This window comes from Gracilinanus agilis, chromosome 4 (genome assembly GCF_016433145.1).
Source record: "Gracilinanus agilis isolate LMUSP501 chromosome 4, AgileGrace, whole genome shotgun sequence".
NCBI classification, from domain to species: Eukaryota; Metazoa; Chordata; class Mammalia; order Didelphimorphia; family Didelphidae; genus Gracilinanus; species Gracilinanus agilis.
The window spans coordinates 394,269,972-394,292,228 of record NC_058133.1 but is presented as its reverse complement, the minus strand read 5'-3'; the positions used below and the strand labels follow the sequence as shown (position 1 = coordinate 394,292,228).

At 36.3% G+C, this 22,257-nt stretch overlaps 1 protein-coding gene across 2 annotated transcripts in view; it reads right to left on the bottom strand.

The window, feature by feature from the left end:
* Positions 1 to 22,257, bottom strand: part of PDE7B (phosphodiesterase 7B) — a 295,299-nt gene that overhangs the window by 38,723 nt on the left and 234,319 nt on the right. For both annotated transcript variants that reach the window (XM_044677056.1, XM_044677055.1), the window contains 4 exons: positions 13,171 to 13,322; positions 11,743 to 11,806; positions 5,032 to 5,127; positions 2,060 to 2,160 (listed from right to left, as the gene is read on the bottom strand). In XM_044677056.1, the coding sequence (XP_044532991.1) occupies positions 2,060 to 2,160; positions 5,032 to 5,127; positions 11,743 to 11,806; positions 13,171 to 13,322 (413 nt within the window). The remainder of the gene's footprint in view (positions 1 to 2,059; positions 2,161 to 5,031; positions 5,128 to 11,742; positions 11,807 to 13,170; positions 13,323 to 22,257) is intronic.

The window sequence follows — 22,257 nt, the reverse complement described above, 5'->3', positions numbered from 1 at the left end:
AATTATATGATTAAACTTATTTCTCTCCCTCCCTTCCAATCCCCTGGCAGACAATTAGATCTGGATTACACATGTATTATTGTGCAAAACATATTTCCATATTGTTCATTTTCATAAGTGAGCAATCTTATAAAACCTAAACTGAAATAAACAAGTGAAAAATCATGTGCTTTCAACTGCATTCTCCAACAGTTCTTTCCCTGGAGGTGGAGAGCATTCTTTGTCATAAGTTAGGGAATTATTTTAAAAAATAAAAGGACCAAATCAGTATTTGATTCTCAGATACTGGGTTATTCATAATTGTTCCTAGAACTAGCTTAGAACCTAGCATAGAACCAACTGCTTTATGAAGAATACATTTTTTTTTATTTTGACTTTGTCATATTGTATAACAGGATTCCTTAAACTCTTATGTCTTGGAGTTGTCCTCAGAACTAGCTATGTCATAGGTAATCTACAGTAATCATAATTTGAGTCCAACATACTTCTAAGTTCATTCTGGAAACCAAAAGCCATGAATTAAAACATAGTGTGACTCAATATGTTTTCTTAGATCAATGAAATCATTGGTGTTTCTTAGTGATAAATGTCCATGTCTAAGCGCTTTACATTTACTAAATAAATGTAATATATGTGATGTGCAGTTGACTATGGTGAATGGTTTTCTCCAAATGAAACTTTTTCAGTATCTCATATGGAAAAGATAGTCTTCTTGTGCCTTCCCCTTTGAAATTATTTCCCATCTAAACTTCCATATTCCTATTTATTGACACGTTGTCACCTCCATTAGAATATAAGCTCCTTGAGGGTACAGATTGGTGTTCCTTCCTTCCTTCCTTCCTTCCTTCCTTCCTTCCTTCCTTCCTTCCTTCCTTCCTTCCTTCCTTCCTTCCTTCCTCCCTTCATCTCTCTCTCTCTGTCTTTCTCTGTCTCTCTGTCTCTATCATTTCCAGTGTTTAGCACAGTGCCTGGTATATACTAAGTACTTAATAAATACTTTTTTGGTGGATTACTTGGATTGTATATCATTTATGCAAAATTTCTTATGAACATTTATCAACATATCCTTATCCTTTGTTATTGGATAAGTGAGATGGTTTTCTTTGCCATGTTGATACTCTGAATTGCATTGATTTAGGCAATATGGAATAGGAACTGCTAGGTTTGGAGTCAAGAAGTTGGGTTCAAATTCCACTTTAGACACTTACTGGCTGCATGAACCTTGGTAAGGTCCTGACTTTTCATTTCTCACTCAGCTTTACTATTTTGAGACTTCTCTGACTTTTCCACCATGCCCCAGGAACCTCTTTATTGGGAAAAACATGGTCATCTTGCAAGATCCCATCAGCCTTGGGACTCTACTTATCACCACCCTGTGACCCTGTGATTAAAAGATGGAGCCATAAATCTAAAACCTCCATTTAAGGATAGAGTACAGCTCAGAAATCTCTTTATTTCTCCCCTGGCTGCACTATGGCATTTCTACCACTCCATTCTCCCTGCTCTCCCCCCATCTCTTGCCTGTCTTTTCAGTCCCTTTTGTGCACTGTCTTCCACCATTAGACTGTAAGCTACTTGAGGGCAGAGAGACTATCTTTATTTCTGAAAATGTAGGCCCTTAATAAATGTTTATTAACTTACTGATTCACCTTATTCATCTCACTTTCACTAATTTGTAAAATGAAGATGACAATGGCATCTTCCTCATAGGGTTTGAAGTTAAGGTCAATGAATCAATGTGCTTTACATTTTTTATCTGTAAAAATTTATTTTTATGTAAAATTTTTAAATAAATATATAAAATATATGAATACATACAAAAATAAATTATTAAATATATTCATAAGTATATGAAATATATAAATACATATATAAATATATAAAGTACTTTACTACTTTTAAAATGCTATCAAAATATTTTTGTTATTGCTGTAGTTAGTTTGGTAAAAGATAGGAAACTAAGTATTTCTAATGTAATAGGTGCTAACTGAGACAAGAAAATCAATTTACTATGGTTTCCAGATGGTTGCCGAAAAGCAGTTATGTCATTGTATCTTACCTTAGGCTCCTTTAGAAAGCAGTTCATGGCCTGGGTGACGTCAGCTGCGTGGACAGCGTTATGATAAGGATTTTGGCTATGGTAATCTTCTTGAACCATAACTGGCAGGCAAGCAAAGGTCAGGATTATGCACCATCACCTTCCAAGGCATTTCAAAAAACTTAAACAAGGATTTCACTAGGATCTGGGAGTTCTTTTTCTTTAAAAATATTGACAGCCAGAAGTTGGGCAGCCTGGGGACCTTCTACAAATCCATACAGTTTGCAATGCTTGGCAATCTCACTGGGTCTTTTTTCTTTCTTTCTTTTTTTTTTTTGAGGGAGTTGGGGAAAGGGTCTAAAAGGATTTGTGAGGCCCTGGAGAATTCCTGACCTCCTTCATAAATCACCCCTTTCTTGCTTTCATGAAGGCTTTCATTCAGAAGTAAAATAAATAGGTAGAAAAAAGAGCACATTTACTCCACAGTATCATGTAATTATTTTAGGGTGCTGCCATTTATGAGCAATATGTCATCAAGGTATTTTCCTTTAAAAAATTTAGTAGCAACATAAAGTTACTGATCTCCAGGCAAATATGTGGACCTGGGGCTCTTGCTTCCTTCAGGCTGGAACTCGAGTTATAGATTGGGTCCAAGTGGGGATTTGGGTTTGTTTTTACCTTGTTAAGGCCAAATTATGAACTTATCCCCATATTCCTACTGCCGTCTTCAGGGCACAGGACACTCTTTGAATCAAAGAGAATGGATGGGGTGAGGGGACAGAGGAAGAAGACATGTTGGGTTTGCTGTTACCATAGCCCTTAGTCTGGAAGGCTTATAATTAAGACTGAATTGAAGGTACAAAATAGTCAACATGTGTACTGTGAATATTGAGAATTGCAACTGTCAGTATATACTTGAGGGATCCAGGTATGCCATTCACCCCCGGATTCCATATTGTTTAGGTACGCCAACTGTTGCAATCTTTATATAGTTATTTTACAGCCTTAGTTATTCGTATGAATGGATCAGCATAATATAAGAAAACTTTGAAAGAATCTCTCTAAAATCCTTTTTAGAGAAATAAAAACTAACCACACAGAATACTTTTATTCATAGCGTCTCTTTTCCATTGCCACATGTAATTAACTCTACATTGGCTGTACTTGTGGGAGGAAAACAGGACTATGGATATTTCTACACATTTCTTTTGGAATGAGTATATTATATGATATCCTCCCCAATTCCCCCCTTTCTTCCACAGAAGATTTATTTCACAATTATAGTTTTTTTCAGGCTCACATTAAAATGAGTTTGCATTTTCTGAGAACAAATCTACTAATGGTTGGCAGAAAGTACTTTAGAAACATGATGGGTGGCAGTGGGAAGCCACTTTGGAATAAAAAATGTATCCTAGATAATCCACAGGTAGATAATTGGAAATACACTAAAAGCCAAAACAATTATCAGTGCTACATGGTAATGAACAAATGAACTTACTGAAAATTAGGTTACATTCTAGTTCCATATTTCTCACAGCCTGCTGGACATTGCCTCCTCTCTCTTCTGCTAACATCTCTAGTTCATCAAGCCTCAAATTGAAATCATGTTGTCCAAATCGCCTCTCCTTTCAACCCCTCCATTTCTGCTGGTCTCATTGTTATCCTTCTGATTGCCGAGGCTTAAAATAGGAGCAATAACTCATTCTTCCCTTTACCTCAGTCCCCACATCCATTCTGTTGCCAAATCATATTGATCTCTTGCTTCCATATTTCTTCTTTCTTGTTTCTACAATCATCTCTAACTCAAGCCCTCTTTGTCTCCCTTTTGGATTATAGTAATAGTATCAGAACTAATCTTTCAGTCTATGCTTCAACCCTGCTACATAGATAATCTTCCTAATATATAGCTCTGATCCCATCAGTCATCTGCCCCAATCTTGAAATCCTTGTCCATTGCCTACCAAATAAAATATAAATTCCTAATAGGATATAAGACCTTTACAATCTTCCTCCAATTTCTTCTCTCTTTGACTTCTCACCTCCCCTACATTTCAGCCATTTCCCCCACATTTCAGCCATTTCCTCTCCTTAGGGGTTAGACATTCTTATCCTGTCTAATTATCAATGTTCTTCATTAGCTGTTTGTGCTTAGAATCTCAGCCCATCCCAGCTCTGCTAACTATAATTTTAGTAATCCTTCATGGTCCAGCTTGATTGCCACCAGTATTGCCTCGATAGCCCTAATTTTAAAAAAAAAGTACTTTTCTCTGTTGAAACTCCCTTCAAACACTCACATGGCATTTTGTATGATTATATTCATTTTATTTTGTAGCTATTTCTGTATAAGCCATATTTGCCTTAATAGAATATGAGTTTCTTGAGGTACGAGAACACATCACATTTTTATTTCTCAGCTTTGCACAAAGAATGTTAGTTTAATTTTTTCATTTCATTTATTTATTTACTTATCCATCCATTCATTCATTTATTTATTTGTTTGTTCTTTTGCTCATTCATTCATTCATTCATTCATTTATTTATTTATTCATTTGTTTATTTGTTTGCTTGCTCATTCATTCATTCATTCATTCATTCATTCATTCATTCATTCATTTATTTTTTAAGCCCTTACCTTCCGTCTTAGAGTCAATACTGTGTGGGAAGCGTCTTGAGGTCAGATTTGAACCTCGGACCTCCCTCTCTAGTCCTGGCTCTCAATCCAATGAGCTACCCAGCTGCCCCCCCATCCCCCCCGCCAGTTGAATTTTTGAACTGATTACAGGCAAAAAAATTTCTTGTCATCATATTTCTTGTAAACGAGTTCTAGATCATTGTTCACTAGTTGTCAGTCTTTTTTCCATACCAATCTTTTAAGAACAATGACTAAATCTTGACCCTTTCATACAACCTAAGATTTTTTGAGACTACTGGCCCTTCAAATTAAAAAGTTGTATTCCTTTTCATTGTTTGGAAACAAAGAGGAAATTACTTACCTAAGAACCTGTGTAAGGTCACCATGTCTAATTGAAAATGATGAATAAGCCCATGAATGTTGAAAAGGTGGCACAGCAATGGGACCAGAGTGTTTCCTAAAGGAAGATGTGAATGTCAGTAAACAAAAAGATGTCCACAGAAAAATAAACCTGTTTTATGTTAACAAATTATGTTTTATGAAAATAATTATTTTCCAAAACAAAATGCAATTTGGTAAGAAGAGTACGTATTTACGTATTTTTATAAATCTCTAGAATGTCTGGCTTAACGAGAGGCAGTTTGATTTGCATATCTGTTTCTACATCCAATCTGTTGCAAGATTTTGTTTTGGTTGAAGTGTATAAAGAAAATCTGGCCTTACATATAGTTGGGAAAGGGAGGAGTATTTGAATAGACAAATGCTATCTTTATATTATTATGAAAATAGTTTTGACCTGGCAGCTCCCCTGAAAGAATCTGGAATGCCAAAGAGTGGGGATCCAAGGACAATACTTGGAGAACTAGTATATAGAGAGAGCTGGCCACTGAGTCAGAAAGATGGCACTCAAATCCTGCCTTTGACATATACTGGCTGGAGGACCCTGGGCAAATTATTTTACCTTTTACTGTCCCTTAACACAGATTAGCTACCAAGTCTGCATTCATAGATGGAATTTCCTCACCAGGATTTCTCTGCAAAGGTCCAAATTCCCTTCCTGTGCCATGGATTGTTGTAAGGAGAGTACTTTTTGCACAGCAAATAGGGTACTGGGCTTGGAATCAAAGACCTCAGTTCAAATCCAATCTCATTTACGGATGTATGACTTTGTGCAAGTCACTTAATCTCTGTTTCAGTTTCCTCAACTGCAAAATGGGGATAAAAATAGGACCTATACCCTAGGCTTGTTGTGCGACACAAATGAGACAATATTTGTAAATTGCTTAGCACAGTGTCTAGCACGGAGTAGATTCTATATAAATGCTATTATTATAGTTCATATTATGATTATCTGTCACTATAACATTAGATTACTTTCATAATCCACATAATAAAAATGTGTTTTCTTGGTATAATCATGATAAAATATTTTTAGAGTTAGACAAGAACTTAGAGGTCATTTACTCTAACATTCTCATTGTATAGATGGGGAACCAAAAGTCCAAATACTTTGCCCAAGGTTACACAGAATGCAAATGTCGAAGTCAAAATTTGAACCCAGGTCCTTTGACTCCAAATTCAGTCGTCCTTTACTTATACAACTTTGTTAAGTTTGGGTATCATTAGTTTCATTATTTCATAGTCATACTTGATACATCTATTGTCATTTGACTAGAGAGTAAATCCTAAAGGGGTCTATTATATATTTAGCCAATTGACCAGAAAATTGAATTTCACTGAGCAAAATCCCACCATCACATAATATGACCTTTTTTTATTCCTATTATTTTTCAGCCAGGTAAAGTATGCAACTCTGTTTAGCCCATTGCTACCCATCTATCTGATATTCAGTTATATTTAGGGCAGTTTTTATGAGGAGCTTTATTGTTTTGGGGGTTGGCTAGAAATGAATACTGTCAATGAGCTCATGTTCTTTTGCTACTGAGAAAGGTTCCATGTACAAAACAAAACAAATCATCACAGAAACACCAAATCTCAGAGTTGGAACAGACTTCAGTGGTGGTTTATTTATTTATTTATTTAACTTTTATCTTCTGGTTTAGAATTGATACTAAGAATTGGTTCTAATATAATATCAAGTTTTAATAGAGCAGTAAAGGATAGGCAACTGAGTTTAAATGATTTGCTCAGGGTCACACAGCTAGGAAGTATCTGAGACCAGATTTGAACCCAGGACCTTCCAGCTCCAGGCCTGGTTCTCTATCTACTGAGCTACTTAGCTGTCTCTATAAAACAACTATTATTTCCCTTCTTCTAGACACTATCTCTCTTAATAAGCCTTTAGGTCAACATTAGCATTGTTTAGCTATAATTTTACATTACTGAACCTCAAATCCATATAGATTCCCAAATAATTTTCAGATGAACTATTTTTTGGTCATGCATTTCCCATTTTGTAGTTATTTCTTGAAGCCAAGAGCAGGGCTTTATATTGACTTTTTTATATTTCATTTTATTAGATTCTACCCTTTATTCTAGACTGTCAAGATATTTCTGAAATGCTACTCTAACTAAATGACTGCAACTGTTAGTGTAACCCCCATTATCACTTATCTATTTTCTAGATCTATGTCTCTTTGTCTCCATCCATCCATCCATCTATCTATCTATCTATCTATCTATCTATCTATCTATCTATCTGTCTGTCTGTCTGTCTGTGTCTGTCTTTCTCTAATAGATCTAGATATCTAGATCTATCTATCAATCTATATATGTACATACTATCTCCCTTTGCTAGATTATAAACTCCTTAAAGGCAGGTACTATTTCACTCGTACCTTTGTATCCCTAGCATCTAGCATTAGTAGCAGATTTGCTGTGGTTCAATAAATTCAGATATGTTCAACTCTCTTTGACCCCATTTGGGGTTTTCTTGGCAAAGATTCTTGGGTGGTGTGTCTTTTCCTTCTCCATCTCATTTTACAGATGAGGAAACTGAGGCAAACATGGTGGAGTGAAGATGAGTCTTCCTAATTCCAGGTCTGGTACTCTATGCACTGTGCCTCCTAGCTTGCCTATAGTAGCACATAGTAGATGCGTAATGAGTTCTTGTGGATTAATTAAGTGACTGGATTCTAAGGCATTAACTATCCCTTCCAGTTTTATATCTTCTGCAAATTTGATAAGCAGCCACCCTAAGCCTTCCATTTAACTCATGGTTACAAGTGTTAAATAGCACAGAAGCAAGGGCAGATCCATGTGCTGATCTAGACCATTTTCCTCTAGGTCGACACTAACCCATCAATGGTTGTACTTTGCATCTCTTTGTTCAGATAGTTTAGAATCCACCTCACAGTACTATCATCTAACTCACATCTCATTGTCTTGTCTACAAGGACGGAATGAGAGACTTTGAAATGGGGGAGTAGGGCAAGGGTCTAGATTTATGATTTCATTAATATAGGGAACTAGATGGGGAATTCTGTCTAAGCAAACAGGCAACTTTTCTGAAAAGTATAGTCTTGGAGAGTTGCCTGGATCAAAAGCTAGAGAGGCTAAGTGACTTGTCAGAGTGACATAGCCAGCATGTGTCAGAGGCACGAATCAAAGTTTTGCTGTCTCCTTTTCTTAAGAGTAGTCGTTTTTACTTGGCAAAAGTACTTTGGGGTGTTTTGGGGTTCATGGAAAATATCATTCGTCTAGACCCTCATGCTCAGTGTTTGAGCATGCTACCAATGAGTCCTGTCTCCCCACAATTTAGAAAGCTTTTCATAAGAAATGCATGGCTGATGCCTATCCTCTTATGATGGCCAGTCATTTCACATTCCAATGATTGTGAATGTAGGGTACAATCTATAACCCTTGAAGTGAATGTCCCATTAATGGAGGAATTAATTCATAGGTGTCCTCTTTTTATGTGAAATCATACAAAAATATTTTTCATTTTAAAAGTCCATGTGATTTGGAATAGCTAATATATTTCACCATAGCGGATCTGAGCAATGTGTTGATAGTCCTACACGGTCCTTAAGATCTTTCTGTGGAAAGCTATAGAGAAATTTTCATGGCGCAAATTATATGGCAGAAAAATCAATAAAAGAACAATGGCAAATTTCTGGTGTTTTGGGATAGTTGAGTCACTCAAGTGCTTAATTCATTTGAGGGTCTAAATTATGAGGTAGAATTAGGTATTTTATGAAGCTTAAATGAAATAATAGTTATAAAGCACTTTGCAAACCTTAAAATTTTATATAAATGCCAATTATTAATATTATACTCTTGTTACCAAGTCTCTAATCTGCTGATTTAATTCTCTGAGCCTTCTGTTGCACTCTTGCTGAACTCAAATAATATTTTTAGATAATATAGGAGTATGCTGTTAAATATTTAACAATAGGGCTTTAAAAAAGAAGCATGGACCACTTGTGTTTAATCTGCATTATTAAGTCTAGATAATTTTTCTTAATTCTTAATTAATAAAATAATAACAATTATTTTATAATAAATAAATTATGACATATATAATATAAAAACCAACCAACAAAAAATAAATTAATAAATAATTGATTAATTACATCTTAATTAATAAAATAAAAAATTCTTAATTCTTAAATCTAGATAAATGATAAAATAATAAATCAAGCCCTAGCGGTGATTTCTGACATGTAAATGCTTGCACAATCAGCTTTCACAAGCTGATTAGAGATGATTCCAGCAGATTTTGGGTAGACCTCACTTTTGTATTATTTCTTCTTTCCACAATCATATAATACTACCTACTGAGTATTCTTCATAATAATGTCAGATATGTCTGCACAAATGAATATACCAGTTTTTGTTAAACCCTAAGACAACTTGCCTTATGATATCCAGGAATACATCACTATTGCCCATAGTTGATACCTCTTTTTTGAAATGGGAGCTAGGAATGAGCTCCACTGATGGGTTTCAGATGAACAAGTTCTAGGCTGGATCAGTTATTACAGTATCATTATGGCTTTTACTTTGACTTGGCTGGATGCCAACAACCGAAACACCCCACAAACCATAATCATCATAAAGGGAGGAGAACCGATGCCAATACCCAATAATGTTGCCTCTGTCTTGTCTCTCCCATTCATGATATAGTAAAAAAAAAGTTTTGGTTTTGGAGCTCAAGGACCTGATTTCACACCCTAGTTTTCTGCCAGGAACGACCTTGTGCGACTTTGGGACATTACTTAGCTCCTTCAGACTAAAAAATGTTGGATTAGATTACCCTCTCAGGTCTCATTCTCCTCTAAATCTATGACATTCTGACCTTGCATTTACCCTGTACTCTAATATCTAGTGACAAATGCTCCTTCCACCTCTTGTTGGATGACTACAATGTCTAACTATTCGATCACTGCTCTACTCTTTCTCTTAAACAAGATTGGCTTCTTTATCATTAAGTGCCATGCACCAATCTTACCAAATCCTAAAAACCAATCAATGCATCTTGCAATGGCAAAGAATTACTTTTAAACTCAGTGTCCCTGCAGCAGTAGAATTATGGAGGGAGTTTTACCCTTGGCACTCTACATGACAGTTCCTGTATAGTCCTCCATGGCTCAGCCTCATTACAGTCCATTCTCCTGACAGTAATATCATTAATAATAATTATGATGATAAGCATTCATATGGCACTTTATGGTTTACAAAGCACTGTACATATATTATCTCCTTTGATCCTCACAAAACTATATAGAGTAGATGCTCTTATTCCCATTTTATAGATTAGAAAATTGAGGCTAAAAGAGGTTAAGTGATTTGCCTAGGGTCACACAGCTAGTAAGTGTCTGAAGTGGGATTGGGATCCAGACATTCTTGTCTCCAAGTCTAGATTGCTTACCAGAATGGACTACCTACTTGTCATAAAAATAGGGACTAGGGAAAGCTAGGTGGTTCAGTGGATTGAGGAAAAACCTAGAGAAGGGAGGTCCTGGGTTCATACACTTCCTAGCTGTGTGACCCTAGGCAAGTCACTTGACCCCCATTGCCTAGCCCTTACCACTCTTCTGCCTTGGAACCAATACTTTGTATTGATTCTAAGACAGAAAGTAAGGGTTTAAAAAATAGGGACCACTAATTTTGATCTGGTTATCTATAAAGCCTAATAGGGCAGTTAGGTGGGTGCAGTGGATAGAGTGCTGAACCTGGATTTCAGGAAGACCTAAGTTCAAATCTAGCCTCAGACACTTAATAGCTGTATGATTGTAGGCAAGTCAGTTAACCCTATTTTGTCTCGGTTTTGGAAATGGCAAACCACTCCTGTATCTTTTCTAAGAAAACCCTAAATGGGATCATGAGAAGTCTGATACAACTGAAATAAAGGAACAGCAATAAATTGGCCAGAGGTTTCATTGTGAAAGAAATCCAATCTGTGGTTTTGCAAAGCATTCTGGGGCTAGTAATGATAAAGTCAGAGCATAGAAGAGGTACATCTTCAGAAATTAAGGTGATAGAAAATCATAAAAAGTCAATAAAACATTTACAAAAGACAAAAGATCAAAGTATATTAGCTGATATATCAAGATTTTTCAAAGCATTCTACATAAATTATCTGTTTTGGACCTCACAACAATTCTGTAAACACTATGTTCCCCGTGTTATTCCCATTTTACAGATGAGGAAGTTGCCTTAAATTGAAGTGATTTGCCAATAGGCATACAATTAGTTATTGTCAGAGGTGGATTCCACCAACCTGTCTCCTAAGTGTAGATTTTGTATTCTTTTCCATGTACCACAGCTGCTGCTCCAAAACAAACCAACAACCACCACCACCACCAACGACAAAAGAAGGGGAGAAGGGTAGGAAACAGTTTAAGACTTTGGGGACAAACTAATCTCTAACTTTACTCCTTCTGACACTGTTTATGCAATGAAGTCTCCATGTGTGTCCAGAGCAGAGGAAGAATAATTGAGTTTGGCCAGCAATGAGGAGGGCTTTATGAAAGATTTATGAATGATGTAAAAACCCTCAAAACAAAACAGGATTTTCAATACCGAGCGATTAGTAAATAAATAATCTCCTGGAGATTGTTGTAAACTAAGGCTTCTATTCCAAAGAGAATTCCTGTAAATGACTTACCATTTGTCAAGCGATCAAATAAGAAGATGTCAAAATCCCACATTCCCACTTTGGAGAGCATATGCTGAAAATACAAATAGCAAACAGCAGAACAAATGAGTCATGTCACAGATTGTCAAACTGACTTTGATCAATAATTAAACAATAAAAAATGCTAAATTTTCAGTATACAGTTGAAAGAAACATCAGACACATTTTCTTAAAAACTGGGTTCCAAAAGAACAAATCTTAACTTTATTCCAAGAGAAGGATTCTTCCTACCTCATTTGAATTTATTTGTGTGTGTGGTCCAAATGACAAACTACAATTAATATCTCTTGGTGGAAATGTTATCTCTAACTAAAAATGCCACTCAAAAGAGCAATAAGCACAGAGTAAGTTTATTCCACAAAGTCTGGAGATTGAGTCCTTGATTATCTGGGCTAATGGAATAGACACGCAGAACACAACTTTAACATAATTTATTTGGCTTTGAAGTATGTTAATTTGAAATGAAAATGGCATTTCTAATGTTCCAGGAATCCATATTATTTCAAGGAAAACAATGAGTACTTTGAAATCTCAACTCTGAAGGACCTGAAAAATGATCTCATATTTCCATCTCTCCTCCTTGCTTTAATTCATTCTTGTTAATTCAAATTATTGCATGTAAGAGTAGGAAGTATCACTCCTTGAACTGACTCAAAAATGAATATATATATATATATATAAATGATGATGTTTACTGAGATTTATCCATTAGGCAATGATCGCATAAGGTTTTAAACTGTGACACTATATGCAGGATTCTTTTTTCTACTCAAGTTAATTTAAGAAGCATTTATAAAATGTTTGTACAAGGTGAGGCAGCTAGGTGACTCAGTGGATTGAGAACCAGACTCTGACACAGGAGATCCTGGGTTCGGATGTGGCCTCAGACACTTCCTAACTGTGTGACCCTGGGCAAGTCACTGAACCCCCATTGTCTAGCATATGTATATTAACCCTTACTTTCTGTCTTAGAATCAATACTGTGAAATGGTTCCAAGGCAGAAGAGTGGTAAGGGCTAGGCAGTGGGGGTTAAGTGACTTGCCCAGGGTCACACACAGCTTAGAAGTGTCTATTTAGACTATATTTATAACATAAAATGTAGTGAGGGGATTTATTGAGTTAAATTCAGGGTAGAAAACCTGGCTGGATAATTCATTGTGGCAAAAACATTTGGTGAATCAAAATTCACTCGATAATTGCCAACTCTCCATTCCACTTTGTGCTGTACAAATAAACCCAGGTTTTGAGCAGAGTTGTTGCAGGGGAAAATATTAGGTGATTTTCAGGCGAAAATACTGGGAGATCCTCTGACTGTTCTATTTTGTAGGAGAAAATTAAGAAAGAATTCCAGTCTGCTCCTCTTTTGAGAAAGGCATCAACAGAGAAAAGCTTTTTACCCTTGCCTGGCCCAGGTAGTCTTCATCCAGGAAGTGCAGGGGGGCTTGAGGTATAGCTCCTCGGTGTAGCCTGGATACATGGAAGTATCTTTGAAAGCTCAGTAGTCTTTTTACTTTCTTCTTGGTACCAATTTCCCCTGAGTGTGCTGTGTCTGTGAAAAGAGACCAGAGAGGAAACTGTAATGAAAAAAAAAAGGACGTAAGAGTATTCTTAAAAATTATCACTACTCGTGAATGCAAATGTTGCTGGACTTGGGGGGAATGGGACAATGCTAGACCTCCTGTTGGTATATAGTTAGAAGAATGCTTGGCATAGTTGGTAAAACCCCATTGAGGAAACTTCCGATACCAATACAGATAGATACTTTTCCAGCTATTGCCTCGGGGGAACTGGGAGGTTAAGAAACTAAAAAAAAAAAGCAAAAGGATTTGTGTTTTTGACTTGTATAAAACTCTACCGAATAATCTCAAAGATTTCCTGAAAACTTAGCATGTATTGGTATAATTCATTGGGTAAAATGATACAAATTCAGACAGATAACAATGTTTTCTTATAACACCGCTCTGGTAAAATACATGCACTGCACTGATAATTCCTCTAGTACAAAATTAATTTTTATCACGTTATACATTTATTACAAGGTTGCAAGGCTATCCTTAAAAACATCACTACTTCACACAAATAAAAATGCTTTAGAATTTGAGCTGGGGGTTGAGGGGGCGGGACAAGGCTGGATTTTGTTGGGAGAGTGAACTCCCAGTGAGCAAACTTCCTGCGCCAGTGCAGGTAGCTACCTCCTCTGCACTCCAGAGTTTAAGATAATTATTTGGGTGAACTGAAAGGCTAAGTGATTTGCCCAGGGCCATATGTTGTAGGTAGAATTTGAACCTGGGTCTTCTTGACTCTCAGGCTGGATCTTATCTGCAATATATATTGCCTTCTTAAATACCTCTGAAGGTGCATAGACTGTAAATATAAGGCACTAATTTGTTATTGGTAGTTTTGAGATAATATGAATAATTAGTTCTCATATTGGGCTTTTATTTATATATTTTATTATTTATATATTATACACTTTTATTTTTTATTTTAAAAAATCCTTACCTTTTGTCTTAGAATCAATACTGTGTATTGTTTCCAAGACAGAAGAGTGGTAAGGGCTAGACAATGGGGGTAAAGTGACTTGCCCAGGAACACATAGCTAGGCAGTGTCTAAATTAGATTTGAACCCAGAACCTCCTGTTTCTATGCCTGTTAAACTATACTTTAAAAATAAACACGTTTTCTATTTACATGTCTAAATTGATGTTTACAAACACCAGATTTGATTTTCATCTCATATATATTTCTGGTCTAAGCGAAACTTTTAGTTGAGGCAAATATTACTACGGATAGAACTATTATTCAATCTCTGTGACCAGGAGGGAAATGGGAAAATATTGTATTTGTTTATAGTTGAGGAAACTGAGGCACACAGGAGGAAAGATAAGATCATTTCAATTCAGCAAGCATTTATGAAGTACCTACTATGTGCTAGGAGTCCTGTGAGATAGTGGCAAATTCCTAATAATTATATCACTGAAGTGAATTAAGACTTCCTGGTATTCATCAAAAATTCTTTAAAAAAGCAAATTTTTTAAAGGAAATACGTTCCTTGACCACTAGTCCATGAAAGACTGATTTCGCAAGTAGGAATTTAATTACATATGATATAATTATATCAATTAACTTTATATATGTCTTCCAAATCCTAGATGAAGAGATCTAGGAGAAGGCTTAAGATATGTTGAGAGGACCTCCTATGGAGGATCTACATTTGGGAGGACAGTAGCAAGAGTTAAGTATGAAGAAGCAACCTGGATAGGTTGCTTTGTATTGCTGGAGAGAGTGCCTACTTTGATGAGATCATAGACCTCTTAAAGCATCAGTTTTCTAAATGCAAATGTAATAGAAATGACTTCTAGAACTGGTACTAAATCACTAATTAAATTGCATATTAAGATGGAGGTATATTTAACCCTGCTGAAACTCCTGTCCCTGGCTTTCCATACACTCTTTTCTCACCCCTGTATTAGATAGGATTCTAAATTTTGTATGCAAAAGAAAGCAGTGTGATATACTCAGCTTTGAATCTGAAGTATGCTTACTAGAACTCATCACTTCTTACATGCCCAATTCATGGATACTTTAAGTTTTGGGTTGTTCAAGTTTCCTATTTATAATGACAGGGCAGTAGTTTGGATAGCAGAAACTCAAGGAAGAATGGAAAAGTCTCCATATGTACTCCTTGCCTGGCAATAATGAACAATCAGAAGTATTAAAACTTCACTGACCACTCATGCAAAGGGATTTGGAAAACCCAATTCTAGATAATTTAGGGGGGAATACACATGCACACCTACATGTATCTTATAGTTTAAACGTGTAATAACTAGGTAATCAAAAAAGAAAATGTTTTTTTGAGTTTAAAAATCTAGAAAACTGCCTCTCAAATTATGGTCACCATCTTGGAATTAAACAACTATCTGAGGCTAAAGGTTTGGAAACATTTAAACTTGAAAAATAGTGGCTTGATGCTTCTGAGGCAAGTAGGTGGCATAGTGGCTGGACTTGGACTCAGGAAGATCCGAGTTGAAATCCTGCCTCAGACTTCTTACTAGCTGGGTGCATTTTTGACTGTTCCTCCCAAATCACTTAAGTTACCTTATTTAATAAGAGACCTACCTTTTCCTTCTTCTAGATGTTTGTCTAGCTTTAATTCCTATCCCCCTGGGAATCACTAGTTTCTTTAAAACTTGAGTTAGGCTTTGTTTCTTGTGACATAATGAAGTAACATGAAAAATGGTTTTTTAACTTTAAAGTGCTACATAAATACTAGCATTATTACGATTCTATCATTGGGCCCTTCCTAATTTCAGTCAGATTATCTGAACACTAAGGCTAATACGGAGGTAGCTTGGCAATAAAATCAGTTTTGATGTATTTCATCTAAAGAGATGGGAAGGAGGGAGGGAGAGAGGCAGGCAGAGAGAGACAGAGACAGAGACACAGAGAGAAAGACAAAGAGAGAGACACAGAAAGAGACACAGAGAGCCAGAGAGAAATACAGGGAGACAGAGACAAAGAGAGACACAGAGAGAGACAGATAGAGAGAAAGACAAAGAGAGAGACACAGAGAGTGACACAGAAAGACAGAGAGAGATCCAGAGAGACACACAGAGAGAGACAGAAAGACGGAGAGAGAGAGAACAGAGAGAGAGAGAGAGAGAGAGACAGAGAAAGAGACAGAGACAGAGAGCTAGAGAGACACACACACATAGAGAGAGAGAGACAGAGAGAGAGAGAGACAAAGAGACAGAGAGATACTTAAATAATAATGTTACTTTGCTAAATGCCATGAAATGCTTTTGATTTCCTGGAAAAATCCTCAATTCTGATGAACTCAAAGAAAAATTTCAATTACGTTTGTGTATGATAAGCAAATTATCTGTAGTGTCCTTGGACAATAACTCTCACAGTAGTTTAATAGCTGTAGGGGATAAAAACAATTCTCTTTTAATATATTTACCTGATGGAAATAGAAGCATCCAATCAAATCTCGAGAGTGACACAAAGATGGCATAAGACAGGATATTGAAAGGGATAATTTCTTTTTAAACTTTCATAGAATTATGGAATCTTAGAAAAAGAAGGGAACTTGGAGGTCATCTAGTTCAACACTACCTTCCCTCCCCCTCATCCTCTTCATTACCCACCCCCCTCAAGCCCCCCACCACATGAATGCCCTTTATAGCACTCCCAGTAAAGGTCATCCATCCTCTTCTGGAAGATCTCCAGTAACAAGAAACTTATTACCTTTCCAGGAAGCCTGTTCTATTTCTGAACAGCTCTAATTATTAGGAAGTTTTCTCATATTGAGCCAAAATCTGCCTCCCTTATAACTGGTCCCACTTCTGTCTTCCAGGGCCAAGCAGAATAATTCTCATCCCTATTCCATTTTGACAACCTTTAAGTTTCTGAAAGATGACTGTCATCCACAATCCACTCCCACCCCAAAGTGTGCCTATTTCTAGACTAAACATCCCCAGTTCTTTCAAGGAATCTCTATGTAGTCTATATGAAGTCCTTTGATAGTCCTGGTCCACCTTCTCTGGACATGCTTATATTATCTTTCTCCAAATTTGCAATTGGATGCAATATTCCAGATTTAGTCTGATCAGTACAGAATTGAGTGGACCTACAGCTTCCTTTGTTCTGGACATTATGCTCCTACAGTATTAATGAAGCCTAAATAAAATGAGATCTTTTGGTGGCTACATAACATCACTGATGCATACTTAGCTTAAAGTCAGTTCAACAGACATTTATTGTCTATTGTGTGAAGTGTACTGCAGCACCAGCTAGGGATAAAAGAGAAAAACCAAGCAGTCCCTCCTCTCAAGGAGCTTATGTAACACCTAACTCTTACTTTCTTAGTTCGTTAACATCAATTTATTTTTTTACACCACTACAATTTCCCAATAACTCCATTCTCACCAATAGAACCTTCTCTTTTAACAAAGAAAAACAATGAAGCAAAATTAATATTTATAGTGATCACTGAGGACATTTGTGAAAACAAAGTGGCCCAGTGACAATGAGAGATAGACGACAGACAATCCAAGTGTCATATTAATATCTTGATTATATAAGAAGAAAAAGAGGAAAGCTTTCAGCAGTTTGGAGATATCATCCGTGGTTACAATGGCCATGTTTTCTGAACCCCAAACTATGACATATATTTTTACAAAGGAGATTCCTGGCAAATAAGCATGTTTATTTGACTGAAATTGATATGGAGAAAATCGAGGACATGAGAGATTTATGGTAAAATGTGGAAGAGTCACAAGCAAAGGATAAGGCACCGAGGGGCTATTGCAACGGTCGGCAACCTTTTTGGCTGTGAGAGCCATAAACGGGTGTGGAAGGAGGAGGATGGAGGCGGAAGGCTCTGGAATATGGGGCAGGGGCTGAAGGGCCCCCTGGGGCACATCCTGGGGCTCTGCCCAGACTGGCAGGTCGGGAGGTGGAGCCAGATATGGCTTGAGAGCCATACGTTGCCAACCCCTGGGCTATGGTATGCATCAGTCAAAGGGAATATTCAAACCCAGGAAATCATAAGGGTTTTAAAAGGAAAAGGAAAAGTATTTTTTTCTTCTCTTTTTAAAAACCCTTTCTCTATGTTTTAGAATTGGTATTAATTATTGGTTCCAAGGCAGAAGAGTGTTAAGGGCTAGACAATGGGGCTAAAGTGACTTGCCCAGAGTCACACAGCCAGATTTGAACCTAGGACTTTCCCATCTCCAAGCCTGACTCTCCATCCCCTGAGCCACCTAGACGCCTCTTCTAAGTATTCTAAGTAAATATTCCCAAAGTTTAAGCCAAACCATGACTGTCCTAATATTTGTATGCTAATAGATGACATATTTTCATTGAATGACAGTGAAGTTTATTCTGAAGTAATCCTTTAGAGTCATTCATGCAAATCATAGAGCTTATAGTGTTGGAATTTAGAGATATGATTGGACCCCAGATCAACAGTCTCTCAACAAATCTTTTCAAGTTAGTGGGCAGGGCATTTAATAAGGAAGGGAAAAAGGAAAAAAAAAAACACGCATTCATTAAGTGCCTACTATGTGCCAGGCACTGTGCTAAGCACTTTACAAAATCTCATTTGATCCTCACAACAACCCTGGAGGTAGGTTCTACTATAATCTATATTTTATAGTTCAGGAAATAAGGCACAAAGATTTTCTTCCCCTTTAAGTGACTATTCCAGGGTCACAAAGCTAGTAAATGTTTGAGACATAGGAACTCATATCTTTCTGATTCCAGATCCAATACTCTATCTACTATGCTTCCTACTTTCTTTGATTCAATAAAATAATATTAATTCACTTCTTGAATAAAATTTTAGTTAACAGTCAATAGTATGATATAGAAGAGAGTCAAATGATTTGGATTCAGAACTTCAGCCCTTCTATTAACTACTATTGTGATCTTAGTCAAGTCAGTTAGTGTCCCTACTAGTACCTTAGTGTTCATACCTGTAAAATGAAAATTTCAGACCAGATAACTTTTAGGGTTCTATCTAAGTTTTTTAAATTACCATATTTTTTTTTCAGTTTCAAATTCTCTTCCTCCTTTTCTTCTTTATCCCTCCACCAATTGAAAGGTTAAGAAAAACAAAACTCATTACAAATATGAAAATACATGCAAAACAAATTCTCACATTACCATTGTCCATTAAAAAAAAAAAGAAAATGTGCCTCAGTTTTCACTCTAAATCCATTTGTTCTCTATTTGGAGGTGGATATATTTCATCATGAGTCCTTTAGAGTTGTGTGCTGACCAGGGTTCCCAAGTCTTTTGAAACTGATTATCTTCATAGTATTTGTAGATTGCATATGTTGCTCTCTTGTTTTTTTTTTTTTGTGTTTGTTTTGCTCACTTCTCTTTGTATCAGTTCCTACAGTCTTCCCAGCTTTTTCAGAAACCATTCCCTTCATTTCTTTTAGCACAATAGTATTCCATCAGAGTCATATACCATAACATATTCACTCATTGTCCAATTGAAGAACATCCCCTCAATTTCCAATTCTTTGATAGGCTCCTGTGATCAGAAGCATGGAGTATCAGAGGCAATGGTCAAGTAAGAGAAGCATGGGACCAACAGTCAGCAAACCTGAGCTAAAGTCTCAACTCTGCAGCAGATTCACTGTGTGACCTCAGGCAAGTCACATTCCTTTTCTCTACTAGAGATCTTTTTCCTGGTTAATACAACAAAATGCTAAATTTTAGAACCTCATGAATGTAATTTGTATGGACAATCAGTAAGTAGGTATAATATTGACTTGGACAAAATACTGCACAATCAAGGTGTGGTGATATGCTGTAGCATATCTTTCAAGAGCAAGATAGATGTGATGGGTGGTTAATGTATCAAACAAGATATTTTTCTTAAAAATCAAGAAGAAAAAGCTTCTGAACTGGGACCTGTGAATTGAACTGTTTTGAATATGTTTTTATATAAAACGAGTGGACTTGAACATGTATTTATATAATAATCTTTTATTAAATTTTACTTTTCATGGGGAAATAATAGCTCACTTTTTTTGTGTGCTTTAAGGTTTATAGTGCTTTTCTCTTAATTGCCTTAAGGAAGGTGGTACAAATGTTAATACTTCTATCTTACAAATGAAGAAATGGAGATTTACAGAGATTAAATGAATAACTCATAGTCACATAAAAAATAGGAGTCTGAGTTAGATTTCAAACTTAGGTCTTTTGACTCCAAGGACAGATCTCTTCCATCTATATCATGCAGAAGGGAAGACTGAGTTGACCGTCTTTCATTTGGAAGAGTTGTAGAATGATACATCAGCATGCTTTATTGACTGTTTTTCCTATTTATATGAATGGCACTGAGCCTAGCTATGAAACTGACATTATGCGCACATTAAAAAAAGGCTTGTATGAATATCACAAATATGTACATATAAACACTTTTCTGGCACATTTAGATACTAACTTTAGCATTATGGAATTTATCTTGGCACCTTACAGTATAGTAATTTATAAATTTCACAAGTTTGGCTTGGCTTGAATGCAAGGAATGTTATTAAAAATTACTTTCACTTTGTGTGCCTACTTGCTGGAAGTCCTCATCAGAGGGTATGGCAAATCTCAGTGAGATGAAAAAGTGTACCAGCAAGAGTAAACAAAAATCCAGCCGATACGTGGATAACAAGCCATTCATTTCTAGCTGTCTCCATCCCTTTGTTACTAAGTTTCTTGAATACATTATGTGAGGAGTTCCTTCTGAAATGAAATAGTTAACAAGTGGCCCTGAAGTTACTACAGGAGTACTGAGAACAAAACTGCAAAGGTTAGGCTGAACACTCAGATTCCAGGAGACCTACAACATTTAACATCAAATGTCTTTGGAGAATAAGTGACCAGACGGCTTTAAAAATACATGAAAATGCTTTCCCTTCTTGAGTAATTATTACATCAAACAATTATGGGAATGAGTTTTCCTGGGACGAATGGCTACAAAAATGGAAAGATTTTAGGTTGATGAAGACTTCAGATAACTCACTAAAAATATCCTGGAAGAAAAGGAAAATTCTTGGTTGTGAAATCCTCATTATTGAATGGCATTTAGCAAAAAGAATCCATTTGCATATAGTACAAGGTGACTCAATTGCAATATATCTTAGACTCTTAGAGTTATCATTTGAAGTCTTCTAATTTGAGTTCCAGTTCTCTGGGAAAAACAGGTGGCTATTTTCATTCCCTGACATGCATCTTTAAAGTGGCTCTTATGCCTTGTCAAAGAAAGTTAAATACCTTTCAGGGTGAATGGAGTGGGAGGTTTCAATTTTTTTTTTTTAATAAAGCCCCATCTCCTTCCTGTGAACTTATTCGAACTGTAGGCACAGAACTCTAGCAGAGATGCTAGGAAGTTATTTAAGATGTTCAAAACTCTTTTAAAAATACCTTTATGCATTTCAAGGTCTGGATGGCTGAATGTGGGAACATGATTTAGCAAGAAATCATCTTAAGCAGGATACTTTAGAGTTCTGGTCATTGGGAAGAATGTAGAAAATAGGTTTAAAAATCAGAAAAAGACCTCCCCCCCCCCCATGGAGTCTAAAACCCATTTTTAATTCTTTTAGTTGACAAGGTGCTTTGTTGGCCTCTGACTACTCTTCATCTTAATAAATACATAGATTCATTTTCTTGTTTGTTTTTTCCTCTCCCAAATCCAAGTCCAGTCTTAGCTGAGTACCTGATTTCTATTTCAGATATTTTATTTCCACTGGCCTATGAGATCTGCATTTATTCATAAAACTATCCACTGATCAAGCATTTTGGCTATGTAGAAGTCACCATTAGTCCTAAATTTTTATCTTCTTATTTTGTTCTCCTACTGCTTCCAAATTTTGTCCTCTCTCTCTCTCTCCCCCCCCTCTCTCTCCCTCCTTCCCTCCCTCTCTCCTTTCTTTCTTTCTTTCTTTCTTTCTTTCTTTCTTTCTTTCTTT